We start from the raw sequence: 22903 nt of genomic DNA, 5'->3' as shown, positions 1-22903 counted from the left end.
AGTGGGATATGGCTAATAATATTTTTGTAAAAGACTGAAGAAACCTGTAGAACCTTTCAGAAGGCTCCCTTGACATTGTCATATAACACACCTTGCTTGCTCATTAAGTGCAGTTTCCTGTTCATCCCCTTAGCATGGATGTTAATATCTTTCAGAGCTCTTCAGAATAAGTTCAGTGACACTGAAGTAAAGCCCCAGGGTAATTTTCAGGATAACTTGCTCCCAGTGTCATTCTGTGGATGTATATACTTGCACGTTTGCATACATACATATAAATAAATGTAAAATCCTCCAATGCTGTCAATGGGGAGCTCATATCCTCAAATATCCTCTATGTCCCAGGGCTTGGAACACATATCATTCTCAGTGTCACTGAATTAAAAACACCATCCAGAAAGCTGTAGTCATGTTGTTGCACATACTTGACTCAAAATCAATAACTGTTGCCCAAGGGTCATGGGCGCTCTTGATGAGCTCCAGAGGCAATGTGACCACTGTGGAACGTGGGCATGGCCCTTCTGCTGTGGCCATGCTGGGGGGTGGCTGTGGGCTGTGCTCCACTGCTTGGCCTGAGACCCTGGGGTATGAATGTTCTCTGGCATTAATGTTTTTAACACTGTAGACTGAGTCTTCTGCTGTTTTTAACAGTCTTGAGGGGAATGGGTCTTAAGATTTGGATGTGATCTTTGAAAAAAGTAGTCAGAATAATTCTGGATGGTTCTGGGGCACGCAGGAGTCGAGAAAGGCTCCAGGTCAGAGTGATAGGAAATGATAAAGCACCTGTAGCATTCTCTGCAGCAAAAGCTGCCCTGCTTTCCTTGTGCCTGTCCATTCTGCTGCTGAGGTATCCTTCTTCGGTGACAGAGCATTTTTACTCTCTCTTTATCTGCTGTCACATGTAGTTCCTCTTGCAGGACCCCTTTGCTGTTGTCGTATTCGGTTACTGGAGTGTGGTTAGAAGGGCTTTCCACAGCAGTTCTTTTGGCTGCACTCTTGGCATTCTCAGGAGTTTCTGATAATATGCAGTAGTGTAGTTTGCCTACTGGTATTTTATACAGTAATGAAAGTTGCTTTGCTCTGTAGGCATAATTCCTAACTTTCAAGTAAATGTTCACTGATAGTTCTTTAACAAACACATCCCTCGTACATCAGTAGAGGAACAGTGCTCTCCAGACATTTTGGGAGTTGATTTTGGACCATTCTTACTATTTCCAGTGCATTGGAGAGAAATAATATTGAAGATATTAACATTTAATAGCAATATCAACATAATTAAGAAGTTAAACAATATTTAACATGTTAACATTTTGTACACCTTGATTTGCAGCCATGCAGGATATACTTATTGTGGTTCTTGTGCAGCCCATGCTTACAAACAAGTGGATCCCAATATTACGTGAGTATTAAAGTTTTTCTTTACAAAGTATAACGCAATGCTATTGTAATTTTCTGAAAGGCTGAATGTGCTTTTTACATTCTTACACCTCAAAGTACACAAATTTCAACTTTTTACTCTTTTTAGTTTTCTGTGCATAACTTCTCTTTTAACATCTGTTCAAATTGTTTGGATGTTAGAAAAGAAAAAACAAGTAGCATTTTTGAAAATGAAAATGCGAAGCAATATTTAAAAAACATATTGAGAATTATCAGTGACTAACTTTTTAGAAGGGAGGGGTTAAAGATATTCTTTTTTCGGGTAAAACATTTAATTTATTTTATTGCTTGATGTTCTACTGCTTTTATAAAAGCCCAAGCTGGGATTTTTTTTTTTGTTTTAACTGGTGTCAGGGTGTTTTTCTTTTTGTTTCGTTTTGTTTTTGTTGGGAGGTTTGTTTTAAGTATATTAAAGTGTTTGATCATGATTCTGCATTGGTTTTTCAGTGCAGGATTATGGGCTGAGTGCTACCAGGATTCTCTTCTGCTGTGGAGAAAGTGACCAGTGTCTGTATATAATATTTGAAGTCAGTGGAAGTTACTTGCTGTAATAATTTTAAGTGGACTTGTGTTTCTAATAGCACAACAGTGAAAAAAAGAAAAATTATTAAAAAAAATGCACGACATGGTACTGTAGCCTGTGCCTGCCTCTGAAAATATGAATCCCGTAATTCAGTGTTGAGGAATATAGTTCTTATGTGCTCTGCTGACTGCAACTTTTTTTTAAATGAGAAAAATTTAAAACATCTCCAGTATTTACTCCAAGTGTGCATTTTGTGATGTTAATATAAAAATTGGCTATGTCTATTAGTTGGTTATGAGATAACATGTAATGGTTTCCAAAGACCATGGTTTTGATTCTTTCTAAACTATTGTAAACAAAGTGAAGATAACTAGTTTTTCTAAAATTTCTAGAACAAGTTGCATTCCCCGGGATCAGTGATATGGAGTTGATGGAACTTTCAGGATCATTTGCTATTTTACCACAGGGCATGTTTAGAATTGACCGGTGATTCATCTTTCAGCTGAAGTAGTGCACATTTGGATATTTTGTTTTTATGACCTCTGTAAAAAGTTTTAGTGTTTTAGTACAGCTTGCTATGGCACTCCATGTGTAAGAAAAAAAATGATTTACATGTGTCCCACCCCTTTAGTTCAGTGCCAGAAACAAGATAATATGATCGTGAATCCGAAAAGCTGAATTTCCTGTAGGGTTTTTTTTTCTTCTTTTCTTTAAGTCCTGTGGCAGGAGACCCTTAACATCTAATCAAAAGCCAGGAACTGAGAGGACTTGAAGAAATAACATCATGATGATGTATGCAAACTTGCAGTATCAGCTAAAGCTACACATGTGCAGGTCCAGGTCCCTGTTGTTGATGCAACAGCTGGATAAAACCAGCATTTGAGAATGACTTAAGACTGAATTTGGTGAAATGTGAAGTAAGGCTAATTAAGTAATTAAGTGAAAAGCTCTGCACATATGATAAATCCATAATCCTAATTTGAGGGCACATACCTGTAGTTGTTGATGGTGGTATGTAACTGAAGGTTGTGTTGGTCCAAGGAGAGAATCCAAAAATCTGTTCTAAGGAGCTGTAACATGTCATTCAGCCTCCAAATGAGTCCAGACAGATTTCTAACTGCTGGGTGACCTCTGGTATTAACCTGCTTATGAGTTTTAAGGCTCCGGGGAGTGTTAGTGAACTGATCTCATGATCATTTGGGAGATATCGAGCAAGGCCAGGCCACGGACTGATCTGTGCTTGTATGCATAGCAGAGCAAAACACTGTTGGTAACCACCAGAAAGTATCACTTTGTACATTTTTAGTAAACTTGTTACACTAAACCAAGTCTCTGTACAATTGCAGTTGTCTAAATTGTGGGCTTTTGTGTTAACTGTTGTAGCCGAAAAGTTTTCATTCTTGGGCCCTCCCATCACGTGCCCCTTTCCCGATGTGCACTTTCCAGTGTGGACATTTATAGAACACCTCTGTATGATCTCCGAATTGACCAAAAGAGTAAGTGCATGATAAAGCTCACATCTTGAAGACTGCTGAGGCTTTAGTGTTAACTGTGCTACTGCCGTGCTGAGGGCGCTCTCGGTGTTGTTGGGTACTTCATCGCTTTTAAGCGGCATACAGATATAAAATTGGTTTTACTCCAATGAAAGTGAACTTCTGAAAGTTCCTGACGGTTGCAGGCATTTGTTATATTATAACCGTAATATCTTGCTTCTGGAAGTAAAGAATTCTCAGTCTTTGTTTATCTTTTCTATGATGAGTGTGTGCCTCTTGACAAGCGACCTTTAAAAGGGATCTCAAAATTGGAAAGTGTTGCATTTGAATAATAGCCCACTACATACCTGCTCCATTATTCTGTGAAGTATCCTGTCTAAAAAAAAAAAAAGACAGTGCTTTTGTTGGTTTGTGTTTATTTATAATAGAGGAAAAAAAAGCTGCCTTTGTTTGGATGCATTATTGCATGTGACTTTTTTAACTGGCAGAGTACCTACAGAACTGTTAGTCCATGAAATACCAGTCTTTCAGACTAAGCTTAAAGGTGCAGTGAAGATAAATTTGATATTTTGACTTTTGTGTGTTTTCAGGTATATCTACTTAATACAATATCTTTTTCAGAAGGGCTAGTTAGTGCAGATGTGTTGCTATTTCATTATGACTGTGATTAAGCAAGCTAGTCCAGGCTTTTTACATAGTGCCTGTGGAAATTTCCTTAGGTAACAAATGCTTCAGTTTCTGTAGAACTCCTTCATGGAGTGGAGAAGGAGGTGCATCCCTACATCAAATTCTTCATGCAGTGGAGAGTTTTGAAAATGTAGAGGTGATTCTGCAGACCACCAAGGACACTTGAGAGTAGAAAACTTAACTTATAAATGTGGATTACTTAGTCAGTTGTTACTGTCTCCAGATGTCATTATTCAGTTAATAATAAATGGTATTAAATAGCAACACATCCAGCAATGGCTCAGCTGATCAGCATTTTTTTTGTTTTAAACACATGACAGTGTGATTTGTGAAAGTAAGAATTCAGTGACTGGGCAAATGCATGCATGTTTTCAAAAATCTTTATTTGTGTTACTTAAATTTTGCATCATAACCAAAAATTTTTCTCAATATACTAATGAAGTTACTGATTTAACACACTGATTTTGTAAACTGGATCAATTATGTTTGTATCTTAATGACTTGAATGTAATTTTAATCCTGAATTTATTTTTAAATGGGTGGTTTATGATGACAGCTTGGAGGCAAGTAATTTGTTATAGTGGGCTTATGCTGATAAAGATGCACTGTAGCTTGCTTTACAGTGTTGGATTTTTTTTAAGTAGTAAAAACTGATCTTTAATTCATTTCAGTTTATGGAGAATTGTGGAAGACTGGAATGTTTGAGCGTATGTCCCTACAGACAGATGAAGATGAACATAGTATTGAAATGCATTTGCCTTATACTGCTAAAGCCATGGAAAGGTACTAGGGCTAATTACTTATTCTGTGAGAATGAGCATTGTGTGCGTTAAATGTTTGAACTACGTGTGAAGTGCAGTAGGAAGCAATAATACCCTTTATGGTATATAATACTCTATATGGTGTATCATACACACATTCCCCCACCCCCCTAATAAAAATTTTGTGGAGGAAACAGTCAGAGACTGGGATTAGTTACTGTAGTAGAAACTGTTAGTGGAGCAAACACCTGAGTGGTGAAATTGGAACTGTCCCTTAATAAACAAGTTTATATGGACTTAATAGAGTTAATATTAGACATGCTTTGATGAATCTTTCTCAAGAGCTGATTTTTTACAATTATCTTTCATTTTCGCAAGGCATTGGCTGAAAGAAATTCAAATGCTAATAGGTGTTTTCTGGGGGATTTTAAGGTTGGTTGGAGCCTTAATGCTAGCTTGGAAATCAGGGTTCCATTTATACCTGCTATTTCAGATGACTACTTTGAATAAGGTGATAATTTTTGTCAATTTCTGGTGGGTTTTGCCCCCCATCTCTTTATTTAACTTTTCTTCCATAGTATTTGTAATTTTCCCTGGAGTATCAGTATGCATCTGGGTACTATCTTGAGCATTTTCATACATGTTGGAAAATTACCCAATATTTGTGCAGATCTATTCAGGGAGAATTTAATTCTTCCTTTTATTGCTGGTTTCATTGTATTTTCTTTTTGTTTGCCTGGTGTTTTCACTTTGCAGCAAAGATTAATACTGTTGAGGGGCGGGGTGGGAGTGGGGAATTTGTTTTCTGAAATTTAAGTCGTTTCAGGTTCTAAACCAACTTCCTACTATGACCTTACCAAATTAACTGTATCTTCAATTCAGTAGTGCACTTTCAAAACATTTCGCAATTTCAGTTAGCAAGGCCTGAAAAAACTTGAGATGTTACTTGAATTACAACATTTTTTCTTTTGCTTATAAGCCATAAGGATGAGTTTACTATTATTCCTGTGTTGGTCGGAGCACTGAGTGAGTCAAAAGAGCAGGAATTTGGAAAACTCTTCAGTAAATACCTAGCTGATCCTAGTAACCTCTTTGTGGTTTCTTCTGACTTTTGCCATTGGGGTAAGTTTCACATCTCTTCATTATAGAATATTTTGTAGTGATTTTGAAAGACTGTATTTTATTAAACATTGAACATTTTAACTTCTGGTAAATGCATCTTTGAAACTTAAATGACTCTGTAAAACTGAAAAAGGATTTTTCTTTTTTAGTTTCAAACAATATATGAAGAATATTCATGTGGTAATGTGTTTTCAGTGTAGTGGAGGTAATAAATGGTGAAGGTGTATGGGTCTATATGCATCTCTTTACTGTTGCAATGAAGTAAGTGTCTGAGGTTTCTTGCCCTTTTTACTCTCCCTTTAAGCACCTTTAAACAACTTGCAAAACTAATTAGCTAAAAATCCACTGGACATGGCAACATCCCTCTGATGGAGATAAGTTTTGTACGTTTTGCTGCTGGAGGAGGTAGCAGTTGAAGTATTTATGCCTATTCACCAGAGCTATCCCAGTTCATCATGGTGGCAGAGCTATAAAGATTCCAGAAGCCTTGACTTCTGTCCTGCTTTAACACTTTATTTTTCTTTGAAGTGTTGATAATAGCTGGAAAATGGACTACTTCAGAAAGATATGTTTTGTGTTATGCAACAGACCTTCTTCCCTTTTTTCATTGTCATCTTTAGTCAACTTACATAATTAAGTGCATATTTTACTCATCTCTGAACTGTGGAATAGGTGGAGATATACAAGAGTGACCTGGGTTCAGCTGTGGCTAATGAACCATCTACAACTGTTCATTGAATTGTCATTAACTTTTTCTTTTAACCTTCATTTACTGTGGGTATTGCTGTGCAAGCAGAAGTAGCCTGACTCCAGGGTTGACTTTGTCAAGTGGTATAGTGAAATGAAATGTTGCTTTAGTTTTTAATTTATAGAATCAGATTCCAAGGCAATAACAGGCAATTAATACATGATACTGTAGTGTCAGTTCTACGTAGTAGGTTTTTCTTTAAGAATGTAGCTGCCCGTCATGTATTTTTTTTACTTTGCTTCTGGGCTACTACTTTGATTGCCCTAGAATTTCCTTAGTGGAGATAAAAAGTATAAAATAAATGAAGATTACTACTTTACAAATATAATAGTTTCAATTATGTAGTAAGTACTAGGGAGTGTTTTAGCTACGATTTTTCCCTTTTTTATTTTATACATGATTTTTGTTTCAAGGTCAGAGGTTCCGTTACAGTTACTATGATGAATCCCAAGGAGAAATTTATAGATCCATTGAGCACCTAGATAAAATGGTAAGTTTTCAGATTTGGTGGAACTAACTAACAAATTTCTCCTGTACCTTTCATTTCTTTGAACACTTTAGAAATTTCTCTAACAAAATATTATAGATTAGCTATTTTGTTGAATGTATACTTTTCCTTTGTTTACCACAATGAGAAGTCAGCTGTTGTTTTTAGCTAGTATCGTCCATTTTACTGGCTGCACATATTATATTGTGGGTGTAATCTAATAAACATAATTTATGAGAATAATTGCATGTTCACCTATCTAAAATGCCCTGGCATAATGTAATTCCTGTCATCACACCCTCTTATGTTTTTGAGAAGCAATAAGAATTATGAATCAAGTATTGTGATAGTTCAGTCTTGATCACCTGCAAATCAAACCAGCTTTGTGATCCTGCTAATGGTTTCAGCAATGCCCATTTTGAGGAAGAAAGGCTGCAGGAGATTGTGCTGGTCAGGAAAATGAAAGTCACCCTTTCCTTGGGAGTAGTCTTCCCCCCAGCCCTCACTCTGCTGGGGAGAATCAGTAGACCACACTTCATTCTGGGTTTGGCGAACAGCTGAAAGGGATGCTAAATGCATAAAGATCATCGTGACAATTATGTTGCACTTTATTGCAGTCACAGGAGCCAAGGATTTCTTATTAAATGAAAAAATTGTGTTAACATTCAAGACTATACTTAAGGCACAGATTAGCAGTAATACCTCTGAAAGTGTGTAACCTTAAAATTTGGCTTAGAACTGTTTGGATCATTTATGTAACTTCTGCAAAATCTGTTAGAAGGGGAGTGCTGTTGTTATTCAGGGCATGTTAATTTTTTTCCTTGTCTTGAAAGAGTAAATCCTGTCTGCTGGAGGGGTCTCTGGAGTATTTTGCTTTGTGTATCCTTATTAACCTCTTGGTTTCTCCACTATTCATTGCTGGAATGGAAACAGTAAATAATTTACCTTCGTTCTGTTTATCCCATTTTTAATAATTCTTGTTGTCAGTTGAGAGGTTTCTTTAGAAAGAACAAGTGTTTTTCCACAGAGTCCCAGAATTTGCAGCTCTGAGTGTTTTTGCAGGAGAGCAGATTAAGGTGCATTAGCAAACAAGAGATTCTCTTTGTTGATGTCTGTGGTGAAAGCTTGTAGAAAGACTGGACCTTGGCTTTTAATTACTTCTAGTGAATACATTGCTGCACCAACTCTTTCTTGTGGTGGTTATTCAGCCCAAAGCAAATAATACTTTTTTGTAACATTGAAAATTATGTCACTGTTTAACTGTGAAAATACTCTTTCAATCCTAAGTTTAACTGGAAAATTAAACATGCTGTGTAGAAGTATACTGTGGTTATTTGTTGCCTGTTTATATCATGCCATATGTGAACACTTGACTCCATATTCAAACTCTGTACAGGGTAGGTTTTCCTTTCGGTGAATTTCAGAAGTGTTTAGTAATATTGTGGGTACACTTGAGATGCTATCCACAATGCCACAAAGATCTTCCTGACGTGTTTCTCCAGCTTTTAGAAGTTTATTCAGTTTTACATGCCCCACTTGGCTTCTTATTTCATTAGATAAGTATTGAATTTTTTAATGTAATTTGGCCTGCAAAAGAAACTCATATTGTAGTAACCACTAGGCCTCCGCACAGAGAAAACAGCATTGAGATAAAGACAAAACTATACTAAAGCCATCAGAGATTTTAACCTCTGCTATTACTGGCCTGCTAATTTTATTGGACCTAACAAGCAAAGCAGTCGTCTGAGTACTTTGTAAGCAGGAAGATATTCTGGGTTGAGATGAAATTACCTTTCCTTAGAAATGCCCTTGTGGGATGACAATGGTCTCTTCTTTATTTAGACTGGACCTTAAGTACAGATGCGTGATGGTTTTCCTGGCTAGTTCACAAACAACGCTAAATGCTTTGGGCATTGAAGATTTACTAACCTGGTAACCACTGTGACAAATGTTATTTGCTGTGATTTAAAGTTAGAGCTCTCAGACTCCAGGATAAAAAAAAAATAGACAGCAGTAAATATTGCTGGGCAGACGTAGTTTTCTCCATGGTAACTCTTAATGTGGCCCCTCTGTTACCCTGGGGTACCCAGTGCACCTCGTGAAGTGATGGTGAAAGGAGTAAACAGCCCCATGGTTAATAAAGGTACCTTAGGGAAGCATCCTCAGATGAAAAGTTATAATTGAGCAGCAGATGTGTAATAATTTGTTTGTATATCATAACCTGACACCTACTATCCTTTTAAATAAAAGTGGGGGAGTATTCTATAAGATGTCATTGAAGAGTAATTAATTTTTATTATGGCTAGCCAGAAAATGCAAACTGCTCACTTCAGTCTTCACTGCCAGATTGCTCATTTTACATCTATTTGTGAAACCTTACACCTCACTTGAGTCAACAGGAGGATTCTGTTACCTCAAATGCTGAAGGGGAGGTTAATGCAGTTGCAGCAGCAGCCAGCAGTTGTGGTGCTGGAGCCGGGCACAGCACGGGTGGCTTCTCAGACGGCTCCGGTGAACTGCTGAGTTCTGATGGCTTCTGCGGTGCCGCCACAGCGTGCCGGCACCTTCTGCAGTGCTCTAGCCTGGGGAGGCTGCTTAGCTTGGGCATCATGCTAGACCACAGCTCTCTGCACTCCATGCAGTGCCCAGACAGTAATTTTCCTGTTGGCTATTTGTCTTCTAGTCTGAGTGAACTCACACGTGCAAAGATAGGTGGACTAGCTAGTGCTAAGACCAAGTTCTTTTCTATTTCCATAAGTGTGCCACTAGTTTATGTTTGTTTTTAAGTGTGAAGAAGCAACTAAGTAACTGATGGCAAACTTAAACTTGACCAGCCAAAGGATGATTGTAGTATACAATAAGCCTGTGGGTTGTGGCTTTTTTTTTTTTTTAATTGTAAGCTTGTAGATACCCGGTCCTATTGGGTGTGATATTTAAGAATGTAACTGCTTTTAATCATATTAAGTGCACTGTACTAGTGTATTGTAGGTGCCGTTTATGGTGTCCAGTTGACTGAGATATGCAATTTCTGTGTGGTGCCATGATAACCATGTGATAAACTGCAAAACTGTGTGATGGTTTGCATTTTTATCATGTGGGTTTTGATGTGTGTTCTAACACTGTTCTAAACCATGCCCTGCTGAGTCATTTTGAATACTGAAAATGATAAGCTTCATGCTTCTACTTTTTAGAACAATAAAACACAACCTGACAAAAATGTTTCCTTTGTTCCTCAACACTATTTTAGACTTTTAGTCTTTGCTCCTCTGCCACAACAATTTTTAAATCCAAAACATTGAAAAGCTCAGTACAGCTGAATGCTTATAGGATATGTGTTAATACCCATTTTCTATGGGTTTTCTCCAGTCTGTGATGTATGGAGCTCTGTTAGTGTTTGCTGGGATGAACTGCATAGCTCTAAATGTTTTGCAGTGCTGAACTGTGCATTGAAATGAGCTTACTAGGCATTCTCATAAATCCATGTCCACTCATTTGAGGCAAATGCTCAAATGCCTCTGCCCAGTGTGTTCTATTGACTTACAGATATAAAATGAGTCTCTCAACTGAGCAGCGATTTTCGGTTTTTAAAGAGTCATGAAAGGGTTTACTAATGGATAAAATATATCCTTGTGAGCTGTTCAGATCTGAGTAAGTGCCTTATGCACATTTAGTTTCACTTGAGTATATGGCTAAGTTTGGGTCTGCTTTCTTTAGCTGTGTATTGACACACAAAATTTACAAGTAAATGGGTGGTTCAAAGGCATGCTGCTTAAACTTTAGAAATGCAATTGATATCTGTATAATCACTACTAGCTAGAGAGTAGCTACATTTATTTTTTTGGCACTCATTTGGGTTCTGTGGATCTGGAGTGAGTAACAGCTGTAATTACTGGCCAGGGGTCCAAACATGCTCTCCAGAGCCCTGGAAGAGCTGAACTGTTGCCAGCAATTGCTCAGCATAGTTTGGTTTTATTTCTCCATAAAATTTATCTCTTTATGAATTCATCTTATGTTGGTTTTTAATGAAAAGCACACAAAGGTGGTGATTATGGTTGCTGTTTTCTAATCCTCCCTGACTCCTGGGAATCTCCAGCTCCTCAGTTCTAAGCTGTGATCCAGTCGGAGTAATTAGCCTATCTGCCAGATCAGCCAACGCCCTTGCGGAGCATTCAAGAGGTTTCACTCTTGAGGTGGAGACTTCAGACAGACTGACTGCTTCCTGCATCGTGATTTCTCATTTTATCACCCCCACTTTCCCAAAAGCAGGGGAAGAGGGTTGGGACAATGGCAGAAACCTAAGGAGAAGTTCTCCCCCTTTCTGATATCAACCTCCCATTCTTCCCGTACGAAGTGTATTTTTTTTCCGATCTCTAACGAAAACATTTGTGTTTCATCAGCTACATGTAAGAAGCATAGCTATGTGTCTTACTGAATTAGTGAGTGTCTGGAGCTCATTTACCTGGTGAAGGGAATTAATCCTTTTCAGAGTAAGGAAAAACACAAGAGGATGGAGTCTAATGCAGGCAAAATAGGGAAACCATGATAAAACAGTAATTGATTTAGACCTACTTTAAACTACTTACATGGTTTTTGATCTGCTCTGTGGGATGGGGTAAGACTAGGCTGTATATGGAGTTGTAGGATTATTTTTTCTTTTAAAAATGCAAAAGTTTGTATACGTGAAAGGTTTTGTTTTCCATACATGTGCTGGTTTTTTTAGTGTGACTCCATGGGATGATGGGTCTCACTGTGGATGGAGAAAAGGATGAATATATGTGACTGTCTTATGTAAAGTGAAAGCATCATCTCCTGGCTCTTATGTTTCTGTCACGCACCAACTTTCTAGTGCTGCAGAGATGTTCTGGATCTGCTGTTTATGCTTTGAGCAGATGGTCCCTCTGAGCCCACATCAGCTGCCTTGCATGCCTGATGTGTCTAGGATACGTCACACCTGCTGCGTGCTTGAATTGCATGTGTGTGTGCTGATGATTTGTCTGGGACTTTTGGACATCCAGAAGTCCCAGACAAGTACTCAGCTCGGAGCTCAGTTACCAGGGAGAGGAGATGGAGGCAAAACTTCTTCCTGCTTTGCCCTTTTAGTACATGCTGCACAAAATCCTACGGAAGTAGGGCACCCCTGGAGGTGGGATCAGCTAGTCTGCAGGAGGAGCTTTTTTAACATGAGCTTCACTGGTATCTGCAAAGATAGCTTCACAGATCTGTGCGTCATTGACAGCTTTGGAGAGCTTCTGCACTTTTAGTTTGGCAAGGGATGGCAGCAAAATGATTACAAGCTAGAGCTCACATGCTGAGATTCCCTTGATACAGAGTGGAGGGATTTTTTCTCCTGAAGTGTTCTGTGTTCTTAGAAATAGGTGATATATAAAAAATAATCAGTGCTATTGATTCTTTTTCAGGGTATGAGCATTATAGAGCAGCTAGATCCTGTATCTTTTAGCAATTACTTGAAGAAATACCATAACACAATATGTGGAAGACATCCTATTGGTGTGTTATTAAACGTAAGTAACTTTTGGTTTGTTGAAAAATGTGACTTTTAGCAAAATGCTTATATTTGTTTTAAATACACTATTGCGGGACTGTTTCTCAGTTCTGAAATGGCAAGTCTTGAATTAATTTATTTTTCCAAGTGTTCTCAATTTTGTCTCCGCTTTCCATGTCTTACATATAAAGAAATGTAAGCTCTTTCAAGGGCTGAGGGATTTGAGTTCCCTAAGGGAAGTGTACCATGTTGCTTTTGAATTTCAGTAAAATACAGTCATTCACTTTTTCCTGGTCCTAAATAAAAGTTCAAATAAATCCATCTCCCTGAAGAAGTACATACTTACTCTTTTGAATCAATACTTAAAAAGGTATATATTTTTTCTGTATTGCTGTTAGCTAGCTATTGTGAGTGCCTTGTGATGTCTAGCAGCATTTTTGAGTTTTGCAAATAGGATGAGAGATTGCTTCTGTAGTTGTTAGTGTAGTGCACCATTAACTCATGAATTAATGGCAATTAGAATTCAGATTAACTGGTGTTTTCTAGTTACGGTATCCTGCTTTGATGATGCAGTGCAGACATAAACCTGGCTTAACTTAGTTGTCTGAATTGGGTCACAGCTGCTTTACAACACTGCTGCAGATTTGTCAAATTGCTTGAGTGAATCTCACTGTCTTTTTACTGTAATTCAAATCTGAAACAGAAGCACATTAACCTTTTTAAAAAAGAAAACTTAATTAACTGGAAATGTAGTCTATATGGAGAACATGCAGAGGAACCTTTTGAAGTGGTGTCCATAAAAATTAGTATGAGCAATACCAATATTGGGGATACTTGTAGCAAAATTCAGTACTAGATGATCTTTTGAGGTCCCTTCCAATCCCTAACATTCTGTGATTCTGTGACAACTCTGCAAAACTATCCAACTCAGCCTAAGATAGTGATGAGCTTTGCTGTGAATCTGAACCGAATCCTGTTCATTCACTTTTGCCAGTTGTCACACTTAATAAATTATCTAGATAAATTATTTTTCCTTAATGAGAGAGAAATATGATCTAGAAAGTGTTAATAGTGTTGGGTTCTTTCTGCTACATCTTTGTTTCTGCATAAATTCCCCATGGAACTGAAAGCATTGTTTCTAAAGGATCTATTTTGAAAGGTTGCTTAGAGTTGCTTTATAGAACAAAATGCAGTTGGGGGAGAGGCAGTGAATGAAACAGCACAGAAATGGTTGAGGTCCACAAATTGCTCCAAGGTGCGTATATTAGTATGAAAGATGATGCAAGGACCCCTGTGGGGAGAGGAGAGGACTGAGATCTAGCAAATGTCATCATTTCACTGATACCTTTTTAAACAGCTTTCTTTTTTTTTTTTCCCTCTCTTCAGGCTATCAATGAGCTCCAGAAGAATGGAATGAACATGAGCTTTTCATTTTTGAATTATGCTCAGTCCAGCCAGTGTCGAAACTGGCAAGACAGCTCCGTGAGTTACGCAGCTGGAGCGCTTATGGTGCACTGAACCGCGGAATGCTCAGGGATGGCACCTGCACACACTCTGTACACGGGGTCCCAGCCCAGCCCTTACAAAGATACAGCCCCTGGTCTTTGGGTATCCTGAAACCTCAAACTAATAGAACTCTCTTCTTTTCTAGTAGGTGTAGTCCTTCCTTAGTTTCAACTCATTTAAAAATGCTTTCTTGTTTAGGACAATGGAAGGAAGGCTGGTATTGAAACGTTTTGTGATTTATTTTTTTTTTCTTTTTAAGATAATGGCTATGAAGGCATGGTGGCAGACAGTCCTTACAAATACAACATGTAAAGCATTTACCATATCCTGAATTTGCACTCTTTGCAGACCTGTGCACATGTACTCAGCTTTCAGAATAGTTTCGCAAGTTGTAAACGGAAAAAGGGGTGGAAGCTTTTTATTAAAAGAAAAAAAAAAGCAAAACAATGCATTTATAAGTATCCTGTATTAGAATATAATAAAACTCCAGTATAGTCAGTTACTACCCGTGATGTACGACAGATATCTTCTATTTTAGTTGCTAATAAAGGGCTACACAAACCAAAATAGTCTGATTTAAACTTATTGCTTTGTGTTCTGTATGTGGCTGCTTGTCATTAACATCCTTTGTCCTTAGTTCTTATGCTTGATAATTCAGCTATTCTGTAAAATACTTTAGAATGTATTTTATATTCAACATTTGTTATGACTACTTCATTTAAAGATTTTTTTTTGTCTTAAACCTGCACCACGAGTTCAGCCGTGCAAAAGAATTTTTAAAAACTTTTGTATATTCCTATTATTTTTGTTTTACTGTTATCTGTTAAATAGTATCTTTCAGTATGTGATACAAATTTGTATCAGAAGTACACTTTTAATGATTTTTATGCTCAGTTTGATTATTAAAGTGCAATAGATGCAGTATTTTATTTGAAATAACATAAAATTGAAAACAAACAGTGGCTTGAAAATGATAATTCTCTAGGAGTACCTATGAAGCATTCCTAGGCCACAGAAGCCATGCAGTACTAAGGTCAAGCAATTTTTCCTGAAAGATTTAATCGGGAGGGGAAGGTAAGGTTTGTCGTCTTAAAATTTTTAAAAATTGTTTATTGTTTATTCTTTATTCTTTGACTGTGGGTAGAATTGTTTCATGTTCTTTAAACATCATCACATCTTAAGAGTTCTGGAACTTTCTTCCAGCCAAAATAATGGTGTAATTATTTGAGTTATCATTCCTGAAGGCTTCCTTTTGTTCTAATAAGAAATGCAAAGTAGGTTGGCAGTACGGGCTCATTATCTAAATGGAGATTTCATTCCCTGATAGTTCACCTGCTGTCAAGCAACCTCCTGGTATATTCAGCTTTTCCCGAGTGGCAGAGAGGAATTTCAGAATTTAATTTAGATTATCTTTGAAAGTTGGGGGAATTGCTGCATGCAAAGTCTTCACCTGAAAGCATGCCAGACATCTTGTTTATTCCTATTAAAATACCCTCTTGCAAACAGGCACTGCTTGCACCACTTCTATTGTCATTGTCACACTTGGTCACCATTTTAATAGTAGCAGGTGAATGCTCCATTTACAAAATGAACTACTTTGCAGATGTTCAGAATCCATCCCAAATGCCAAGCTCCTGTGCATGTCCGTTCTTTCAGTTGCCTTATTGCTCTGCCTTGTTCTTGGAAAGTCAGCAGCAGACAGGGAAAACCACTTTCAGATTACTTTTGACAGAGCAGCAGGAAAGCTGTGCAGGTAGAATTGAATTGGCAGCCAGTCTTTGTAAATACTTGTCTGACTGTGCCTTATTAAAAAAGTAGATTGATCATGAAGCATTTTTTTTTAATCTTTGGTGAACGCCAGTCTAATTAGGACTCAGGTTACCTTCAGTCTTATGCCAAATGCTTAATGTAATTATTAAAACACATAGTTAATTGGAACAGTTAAGTATATACTTTCTCCCTAAGGTGAACATAATAATTAGCTTCTGAATACAAATGCCTAAGTTGCATCTTAGTTCTGCGAGATAGTTTTAATAAAAACAAAACATAACTGGAAGAGCTTCAAGGAAATGGGTCAGCCATTTTGCTCAGCACAATGTTATGAAATATCTTACAGTGAAAGCACTTCACATGTAAACTGTATAATGTATTTCAAAATAAAGTTTCTAATTAAAATGGGAATTTCTGTGCCTACTAATAATAACCAGCAGCAACAGATCAGAAGCCCACTCAGAGAGACATTTAAAGCTTTGTGAAATCTGCCCTAACTTCAGAAGGGTTTGTTATAAAAAAAAAAAGTCATTTGTTTGAAAGCAGAAAATACCTGACTTCAAAGAATGCAGTGGTTTTTTTCTCTTTTGATGGGGTTGGAAGGAATTGACTCCAGTGCTCAGTTTTCTGGTGTGTCAGTTTAAAATGTGTCAGAAGGAAAAGCAAATAATCTCCTGAAAAGATCTTCAGTCAACACTATAGTTTCATTATTTTAGCTTTACCACACATTTTATTCTCACTTAAATAGAGCATTTTGGGACAAAGAGTGTCTGGTTGAGACAATATTGAATTTTGACAGTCCTGCTTGCTTTTGTGGAGGTTTTTTCTATGCGTAGCATGACTGAGCTTTGACCACTCTTCTGGTGCAATAAATCCGGCCAGGGACGTGATTCTCATTTTAAAATTTTAGCCTTTTAGGGAAATGTGTAATGTGTGAAAATGTTGATTAAAATACTCCTTTGTTTTTCCTCCATGGGCATTGGCAGCCACTGCTTGCTCACAACCCAGCCCGAGAACGTGGGTCCCTCTTGGCACGGAGCGAGTTCTGTGTAGCTACTTCAGCTCTCCACCTTTGTCAGTTCATAAGGAGTTTGGCTTTATTTATTTGTTTTCAAACTCATTATTTGAGTGGCTTTGCTCTGATGTTATTGTTTGAGCTGAACTCCTACTATAGTGCAGTCTTCAGAAATGCCAAGTTTGCCAGGGCATTTTTAGACCCAGGTCTTGCTCTGCTGTGTCTCGGGGGCTCTGGATGTTGCTGCAGGTTTGACTTGGGAGTTTGGAATTGTCATCTCAGGCACTGAAATGGGGGCTTTGTGTGTGCCGCCTGTCATTTTGGTGGGCGGTGTTGGGTTTTTCCATTATCATGCTTGTCCTTTTCCCCTTATTCCCCCAGGAAAAATGTCCTTCTTGGCATCAAAGGAAGCTTTGCTTTCAAATGACGTCAGTCACCATGATGATTTGTGGTTGTTATTTCCTCAGGCTGAATTCAGTGTGCTAACTACCCTCTGATCTGCTCTCAAAAGTTGCCCAAACTATTACATTAATGGAATAATGCTTCAAGTCCCATGTATAGGTAACCTTTTCCCTTCCTATTTCTGTGAGAAACTTTCTGAAATTAAGCTTTCAAGCTAGCCTATGAAAAGATCTTCAGTGTGAAGAAAAACTGAATTTCAGGATCTGGTTTAGCACACCCCAAAGATGGGAGATGCTTGGTTCAGGGCCCACAGCTCAGCCAGATGGCCTTTTCAACAGATGGTTGCAAAACATGATTTGGAATTGGTCAGTAAGGGTGAACTGACTTTATTCTTTCAGTCACACAAAATCTATTGTCTCTATTCTAATTGTCTCTAGGGCTCTTTTTGCTTTTTTTTCCTCTTATTTGATTTTGGCTAATTCTGAAGACAATTTGTCTGTGCATACTGCAGAGAACTTCCAGATGCCTGGTGTCATTTGGGGCTTATCTTACTCCAGCATTAGCTGAAAACTCAGCATTGGCTTCTTCCCGTCTCCTCTGGTACCTATTTAGTCTGTGCATTCCCTAATGCTGGGATCCGAGACGTGTCTCCATACCCCAGGAATGAAAGTGCCGTGGTAGTGATACCTCTAAATTAAGAGATTATGCCAGTTTGTTTGCTTGTGTTTTTTGGTGTTGTTGGGTTGGAGGAGGATTTGGCAGAGGCTCGGGTCTTTTTGGAAAGGGCAGGGAGATGGCGAGAATGGGCATAGACAGGAAATAAAATAGTTACTCTTCCAATGTAATGTCAGCAACTGTTTCGCAATCCTGTTTGGGAGCTGACATGCTGTGACTATTGCCCAGTGCAGCTGTGGGCTGGGTGCAGGGGTGGGCAGCCCATACTGCTGCTTCAAAGCGAAAAAGTGTTGGAGGTATTTTCTTAGGTCTAGCTCAATTTGTTGAAGCTCAAGGGTGAGAATCCTATGCTGATATCTTTAGATTACAGGTAAATAGAAGTGTCTTGGCCTTTACTCAAACGTGGCAGATGGACCCCCATACCCCCCATGTTTCTAACTCTGTTTGGTTCTCGATGGATTGAAGAGAAGTAAATAATTATCTCAGCCCTGTGATCTCAATTCACATTAATGTAAATATGTATTCCCCACAAAGAGTTCTACATGCCTTTTCCAAAGCTTGTGAAACCAGAGTTATTTAATTACTGTTTTCAAGCAAAAATATATCAGAATTCAAGTAGATGTATTTAAATCCCATTAAAGAATTATCCTGTGCCTCAAATCCACTGTGAGTGAAGCTGGTAATGAAATTTTAGACTTCAGTGATGCAGTATCTGCTCTGTATATGACAAAGGCCTAAATGACAAGAGGAATAAATCATTATGTTAAGCATTGAACTAGGAAGTCTCAGAACCTAAACTTCTCAGATTTCTTTGTTTTGTTTTTTTTTTTCTCTAGTGAATTTTAAAACTGTGAGAAATGACTTTCCAGAGCCTGTGACTGCAGCTTCACAAGACTGAACACAGCAGTGCTCTTGAGTGAAGTCCCTTCTTAGTTAAAAGATGTTTATTATACTAATATTTTTCTGCTGAACTCTTGCAGCACAAAGTGGAGTATAAGCATCTTAGTGTCTGGGCTTGACTGAGCTGCTGGGCTGCCCGGGCAGGTAGGGAAAAGCACCCCCTGGAATGTGTCGGGTGATATTTACTTAAAGGACTTTCCATTTGTCTCCAGGAATTGTTAGAAAGATTTTAAGAGTGAGCCTTTAAGCTCAGCTGTGATGAATCAGTGTTGAGCTTGTGCATGTTTTCCGTGGTAAAAATCTTTTCCTTTACAATCACAGTCCAAGGAGCGGGTGTTACAAACAACCTGTTGGTAAGATGTCCGCAATAAGCGGCTGGTTTGGTGTCCCAGCTGCTTCCAGGGACAAATCACAATTTCTGCATTGTAAGATACTGTTTTCTGTTTGCAGGGCTGAAATGTAACTAAATGCTGCTTTCAAGCCATTCTGAAATAAACTGACTTGGTTATTGTATATAAGCACTTAGCTCTGGTACATGCTCAGCTTTTCATCCATCAGAGAAGGTATCTGGAGGCAGTGCAATGGGATGCATTACAGACAGGAGCGCCACATATTTCCAAGCCTGCTCCAAAGCACTGAGCTTGTGTGGGAAAATAATTTCAGCAAAATGGATAACAGGCATGTTGCGGCAGGTGTAAACCTGGACTTTATGGAAACAAGAAGTTTGCCTAAAACTACCCCACAAACCAAACAACAAAAAACCAAAAACAACCCCCCAAAAGTAAAAAAATGTGTAAGCATATTTCTACAAAGAGCAGGGAAAACTTAAGCAGAAGTGAGCCTCCTCAGCAAGGCTGGGACAGACCTGCGTTTGGAGGCTTCCTATTCAGCATGTGCAGCAGGAGCCCTGGGTGGGGCAGGTGCCCTTGGTGGGTCTGGCTGGAGCAGGTGGTCCTTGGGGTGGGATAGGGACTCCTGGTCCATTTGTCAGCCTTGGCTGATAAATGCAGATGAGGTCTCTTCCAACCAGCAAGTCTTGAAAAATTGCCTTTGATCATACCAGAGAATGAACTCCAGTTCATGAACATCTCTTAAACGGTCTGCTTTCCTGGAGGTCAGGGATGTGTTCTCATCATTGCACAGCAGTTGACTGGAAAAATGGGAGTTTACTTGTTACTCATTCTCCTGACTACACACTTTCCAGCTGTCAAGGCCCTTTTCAGGTGTAGGTTGGGTACCTCTGCAGTCCCCATGGCTGGAGCCACCACCAGCACCACCAGCTCCGTGCCGGTGAGTGCAGGACAGCCCTGTCCTGGCTGCTGTCACCCGGAGGGATGAACCGTCCCTCCCCAACAGTGCCCGCTGCAGAGTCTGCTGGAAGGAAGGTCTGTACCCAGTGATTTTTGTCTTTCTGGGAGAGGAGCTGGGTTTTTTTTTTTTGGGGGGGGGGTGGGGCGGGGCGCAGCCGACACTAGGTGTCAGTGTCGCCCTTCCCGCTGCTCCTGCCAGAGAAACCGGCGCCTAACCCCAACTAGTAGTAGTTGCGATTATTTTAAAAACATCGCTTAGACCCATTTGTTTTCCATTTTGTCCTGAGCTTTGTGGCCATATCCAAAAGCTCCTTTTTGTAACAGCCCCTTTACAATACCGTGTTTTAAAAAGAATCCTTAAAAAAAAAAAATTACATTGGAGATCATGACCTACTGAGTTATCTCTGTTGCAAAGTGCAGTAAAAAATGGCAATAGCATCTATTACATACAAACATTTTTGTTGACAAAGCTTATAAGCAAACAGTTGAAGTAAAGCGATGGTGCACCTCCAGCTGCGTCTCTGGACATGAACTCTGTTGCTGTCTTGTAATTTCTCGGTGTTTTGCAAGCTGTGCAAAAATTGCTTCACTTGGTTGGTTTGGTATTTCAAGAAGGTCACACACTGAACTGCTAGTCAGTTAGGGGCGAGGTGGGAGCTTGGACTAAAAGCTGAACCTACTGTCACCCTGTGAGTTGTGCGAGGAAAGGGCAAGGTTTCCCCCAAGCTCCCCTGCAAGTGCCATTGCAGGTGAGTCATAAAGGTTGTGCTCCTGTGGGTGTATAAGGGGGTGGCAAAGGGCTAATGGGTTTCAGCAGAGTGGGCCTGAGAGAGCAGCTGGAGCTGTCACCCCACCCAAGCTGGGGCAGCAGGACGGGTGTGAGGGTGTGAGCATCCCCTGGGGCATCTCCCACCATCATCCTCCAGGGCAGGAGGGTCCCCAGGCTTGAGTCCATGTGCTTTGGTTTGGCCTGTCATGTGAAGGAGTGGCCACCAGGAGAGCACCCACTGGGCCACATATGTGGCATCCTACCTCTGCACAGATCCTTATTTTCACAAAGCTTGAAAAAAAATACCTCTGTGTCTGACCATGACCCCACTGAAATCAACAGGAGATGGATCAAAATTCACATTCTTAAGGAGATATGGAGCTGCTCAAGAAGGTGGTGAGGGAGCCAGATCTCAGGCGTTGTAACCTGGGAAAGGCTGTGGAAGGACACTGCTGGCAGCTCACACAGTGGAAAGAAACCAGAGATGAAGAAGATACACTCAAATTGTATTTGGAGACAAATGTCTGTGCTTTCTAACCCTGAGCAGAAGTTTCATTTATTTGATCTGCCAGTTGATTTTACAAGATTATTTTGTTCATTAAAAAAGGAATAGGAGCCAAGCTGCTGCTTTTTTTTAATTCTTTTTTTTTTTCTTCTTTTTCTTTTTTTCTTTTTTTTTCTTTTCCCTTTTTCTTTTTCCTTTTTTCTCCTCTTTTTTTTTTTCTCTTTTTTTTTATTTATTTTTTAATACTGCTAGGTTCCATTTTCTTGACATATGAGCTTTTCCATGACTAGAGTTTCTTTTAGCTGAACTTATCTGTGAAAGAAATCTCAGGCTCGATCCAGCTTATTTTATAACTAAGCAGCGTTCCAAAATGAAGTCAGAAAGTGAGGGACTAAAAGATTGGGCTAGACAAAGACAAAAAAAGACACTATCCACTTTTTCCCAACTGGTTGTGACTCGAATAGAGTTGGACCAGTGAAGACATTTTGAAATTCATATTCTTCGCTTTCCACTGCCATGTTGCTTCTGCCACCAGTGAGCACCCAGCAGCTGGTGTGCTGGAGCATGCCACCACCAGTCCTTTCCAGGGACACACCACTGCAGACCCAGCGCAGCTGTAGCTCTGCCCCCAGTGTCAAGGACATATGTGCTCAAATGGGCAGTGTAGCTGCTGTGTCTGTGCTCTATACAGCTGATTTACATGGGCACAGCTGACAGGATGCTAAAGATGCCCTTTTGCTGCCAAGTGTTGCTACTATGGAGCTGTATCCCCACAGGAGGAAAGATAAAGCAGAGGTAAGAGGCAGCCTTGTGAAGACACTGCCTCTTTGACTCTCCAGGAACTTGCTGTACTGAGAGAAACAAAAACTGGTGGAAAGCCCAGCTTGGCCAGGGCCAGAGAATGCAGCTGGGCCAATGCATGCTGGAAGCAGGGCCTTACATTGCTGATCTGAAGCATTGCGAAGCCCAGTCCTGCATATTTCCATCTAGGGCAATTTTGCCACATCTCTGGGCAACTTCTTCCAGCCTTTATTTGGTTTCACAATGGGGAAGTTTTTCTTATGTCTGGAGACAAAATTTGGCCTGAAGTGACTTATCCGTCCATCACAGTGCACCCTCATAAACAGAATGCCTTCATCACCTACATTTCTAGCTCTGTAAGACTGGGACAAAATCCCCCCGACCCCTTGCTTCTCTAGGCTGAATGAACCCAATCCCTTCAGCCTTTCTTCATGTGCCAAGGTCTCCAACCCCATAACCATCTTGGTGCGCTTGCCCTCCCCCAGCCCCTCT

General features: G+C 39.4%; 1 protein-coding gene and 1 long non-coding RNA gene across 3 annotated transcripts in view; both read left to right on the top strand.

Annotated features, from left to right (window-relative positions):
* Positions 1-14831, top strand: part of MEMO1 (mediator of cell motility 1) — a 28228-nt gene extending 13397 nt beyond the window's left edge. Inside the window, exons 3-9 of the mRNA XM_065057953.1 lie at positions 1328-1396; positions 3341-3453; positions 4809-4920; positions 5878-6020; positions 7182-7258; positions 12673-12777; positions 14145-14831. Coding sequence (XP_064914025.1) covers positions 1328-1396; positions 3341-3453; positions 4809-4920; positions 5878-6020; positions 7182-7258; positions 12673-12777; positions 14145-14276 — 751 coding nt within the window. The 3' untranslated portion in view covers positions 14277-14831. The remainder of the gene's footprint in view (positions 1-1327; positions 1397-3340; positions 3454-4808; positions 4921-5877; positions 6021-7181; positions 7259-12672; positions 12778-14144) is intronic.
* A 2847-nt stretch (positions 14832-17678) lies between these two features.
* Positions 17679-22903, top strand: part of LOC135579092 (uncharacterized) — a 36826-nt gene continuing 31601 nt past the window's right edge. For both annotated transcript variants that reach the window (XR_010471516.1, XR_010471517.1), the window contains exon 1: positions 17679-17820. This is a non-coding gene — a long non-coding RNA (uncharacterized LOC135579092). The remainder of the gene's footprint in view (positions 17821-22903) is intronic.

This window comes from Columba livia, chromosome 3, assembly GCF_036013475.1.
Source record: "Columba livia isolate bColLiv1 breed racing homer chromosome 3, bColLiv1.pat.W.v2, whole genome shotgun sequence".
NCBI lineage: Eukaryota > Metazoa > Chordata > Aves > Columbiformes > Columbidae > Columba > Columba livia.
The sequence above is the reverse complement of the archived record's forward strand: the minus strand, read 5'-3'. Positions and strand labels throughout refer to the sequence as shown.